The sequence below is a fragment of the Mus pahari genome, chromosome 2 (assembly GCF_900095145.1).
Source record: "Mus pahari chromosome 2, PAHARI_EIJ_v1.1, whole genome shotgun sequence".
Classification (NCBI taxonomy): Eukaryota; Metazoa; Chordata; class Mammalia; order Rodentia; family Muridae; genus Mus; species Mus pahari.
Window position 1 is genome coordinate 104,058,306 of NC_034591.1, and position 3,310 is coordinate 104,061,615.

At 44.4% G+C, this 3,310-nt stretch overlaps 1 protein-coding gene across 1 annotated transcript in view; it reads left to right on the top strand.

Moving 5' to 3' along the window:
• Positions 1-3,310, top strand: part of Gfpt1 (glutamine--fructose-6-phosphate transaminase 1) — a 55,160-nt gene that overhangs the window by 8,600 nt on the left and 43,250 nt on the right. The window contains exons 2-3 of the mRNA XM_029535280.1: positions 245-352; positions 3,034-3,141. Of these exons, the coding sequence (XP_029391140.1) occupies positions 245-352; positions 3,034-3,141 (216 nt within the window). The remainder of the gene's footprint in view (positions 1-244; positions 353-3,033; positions 3,142-3,310) is intronic.

Genomic DNA, 3,310 nt, shown 5'->3' on the forward strand with positions numbered 1-3,310 from the left:
AGACAGGGTTTCTCTGTGTAGCCCTGGCTGTCCTGGAACTCACTGTGTAGACCAGGCTGACCTCGAACTCAGAAATCCGCCTGCCTCTGCCTCCCGAGTGCTGGGATTAAAGGCGTGTGCCACCACGCCCGGCAATTTATTTCTTTTTAAAAAGTGGAATCTCGCTTTATATTTCTGCATAGCCTAAACGTAACTCTGTGAGGTTTGATTCATCAGAGTTGCTCATTAATTTTTTTTTTTGCAGGTATATTTGCTTATTTAAATTACCATGTTCCTCGAACAAGACGAGAGATCTTGGAGACACTAATCAAAGGCCTTCAGAGACTGGAATACAGAGGATATGATTCTGCCGGTATTTCCTTTAAATTATATTACGGGGTTTGGATTGATTCTTGAATCTAAATAGTATTTTAATTAATTTTAAGAGACTTAATTTGTGTTTGCTTTGTTTTGTAAATGTGAGTCTTAAGAATTTTTAACTTTGGTCATGTCTAAAAGGTTTGTGAATATCATTTCAGCATATTATCATTAATGCTGCTATTGCTTCTCAGTGATTTCCTTTAGGAACAACGTTACTCTAGGGCTTGGAGGGTGCTTAGTAAAGTCTTGGGTTCATCTCTAGCACCATGCAAGCTGGGTTTGGTGGCTCAGGCCTGTGATCTCAGCACTGAGGAGGTAGAGCCAGGAAGGAAAGTTCAAAGTCATCCTTAGACATACTAAGTTTGAGGCCAGCCTGGGCTATAGGAGTCTTTATCTTAAAAACCAAAACAAACATTAAACTATAAAACCATAAGTTATGGGACAGTTTTGTGGGAACTTGTAGAACATTGTACTGTAAAGTTCTTTCTTCTTTCTTTGTAAAAGGTCTGTTTTTAATTGTGTGTCTGCAGCATGACTGCAGGCACTGGATTTACATGTGGTTGTGAGCTGCATGACATGGGTCCAGCAACTAGCCTCAGGTTCCTACACGCACAGCTCTTCCCCTCTCGGCCGGCCCGCTCTCCAGCCTGGCCCTAGAAAGTCAGTTTTCTTTCCGTGCTGGAGATTGGCAGAGTCCGCTTGACTCTGGCTCCCTGTGTTGGGCCCACCAGAAGCTCACTTTCAGTGGTTCCTAGCGACGCATGCGCCTCAGCCAAGAGTTCCCTTCATAGCTCTGTGATTCACTATGGCAGAAGAATCAAGGGCGAAATCAGGAAAGGGAATGAGTATGGGATGAAGTCTGCAGGAAAGCAGACACCAGCTTCCAAGAAGCCTGCTCTACCAGGATGCACTTCATGTCCCCAGCAGCAGATTGTGATAGCACACAGAATATTGTCTGCTAGGTAAACTCCAGATGACTCAGAGCCGGACACACAGCAGCAGTCCATGCAGAGGCACACACAATTTTCACCAACACGGGAGTCTAGGCACGGGATTTCAGGGGTTGGAATCCCCCTGAAATCTAAGATCCCACAAGGATCTCCTGTCGGTTTCTCGTTCCTGTTTCTGTAGGTGTGGGAGTGGGAACGATGTTGTACGTGCACGGTGGTGCTGGGCAGGCCCCAGCCCTGTTTCTTTGGTGTTTCTGTTCTCCGCTCTGAGCTGATGGGGTTTGCTGTCAGCCTCGGAGGCTTCTTTTCTTTTGTCCGTTGCTTAAATAGGAATGTTCTGTAAGACCTTTTCATTTTTTAGCCGGGCGTGGTGGTGCACCCCTTTAATCCCAGCACTTGGGAGGCAGAGGCAGGTGGATTTCTGAGTTCGAGGCCAGCCTGGTCTACAGAGTGAGTTCCAGGACAGCCAGGACTATACAGAGAAACCCTGTCTCGAAAAACCAAAAAAAAAAAAAAAGATTTTTTTCATTTTTTATTATTCATTTGAGCTTAGGTCTTGTTGTATAGCTTGGGCAGACGTTTTCTTCCTAGTGCTGAGATGACAGGCATGAACCCCCGTTTCACCCACAGAGGTTGTTTGCTTTGCTCACTTTTCTTTGTATTTTCATGGTGAGGTGACTTCATCACCTCTACATTGTGATTTACAGTCCATCTATTTTGTTTGCTTAAAGTTTTAGAGACAGCCTTTGTAGACCCTGCTGGTCTCAGACTTACCATCCTCCTGCCTCAGTCTTTGGAGTGCTAGGATTTCAGGCATGTGGTACCACACTTGACTTGCATATCTAATCTGTGTGAGCAAGTTGCAGACCTGTGTTTCTAGCTGCCTTCTAGAAGTATCTTCCAGAGTAGACCATGGTGCAGTGAACTTTGAGAGTTCATAGCTGAACTGAACACACTGTGGTCCTCACTGCAGACCTCATTCTGTTCTGCGTGCCGTCCATCAGCAGTAGTGCCATACTTCCTTGAACCCGGGAGGGAACCTCGGCTGCTGCCTTCTCACATCCCATCCGGCTCTTGTGGGTGAACTGGGCCTTCTACATTTTTGCTTTGTTTCAGCTGTCATGTCTTCTTTCTCCCTCGCCAACCCATCCTCCTCTCTCTGCCATTTCAGAGCATTTGCTAGCTGTTCTTGCCGTGTTATTTCTGTTGGAAATGACCTTCACGGTCTAAGTAAGCTTTTCAAGTTCTTAGTAACTTAAGTAAAGTCTCAGAAGATGCCTTCCTGACTGTACCTACTCCTTCCAAGGCGAGCACCTCACTTTTGCACGTCTCCGCTGTGCCTGTGACACTTTATCTCAGTTTATAATTTATGTAGCAGTTGCTTGTCCAAGGAATCATTTTGATCGCCATATTCTTCCTCTGTCTGTTTTCTCTAAAGACTCTTAGACAGGGATTGAGTGCTCCTAACCTCTTGCCTGACCTTCCTTCTCTTTTCTGATGCTGGGTTTGAACACAAGACCCTGTGCATGATAAATAAGCTCTCTACTGCTCAGTTTCTCAGTTAAGTTGTCACTTAACACATAGTAGGTTTTCAGAAAATTCACTTTGTAAGTGAGTTAATTAGATGAATGTATAATTTACCTGAATTATTATTACTTTTTCCTCAGATTGGTATTGTTAGCCAGTTTCTAAGTCTTGCTTTTCTACCTGCCTCTTGCTTTAGGTGTGGGACTTGACGGAGGCAATGACAAAGACTGGGAAGCCAACGCCTGCAAAATTCAGCTCATTAAGAAGAAAGGAAAAGTTAAGGCACTGGATGAAGAAGTTCACAGTAATGTGCTTAGTTTGATTTTTCCCACCCTCCCCCTTTTTGGGACACAGTTGAGGAAGACTTAAAGGTTGAAGAGAAGGAAGAAAAGTACTTTTCTTACTGCTTGGGTTTAAATTGTTCCTGAGCTTCAAAAAATGATCATAGCAATTAGAAAAGAAGTTGGGTTCAG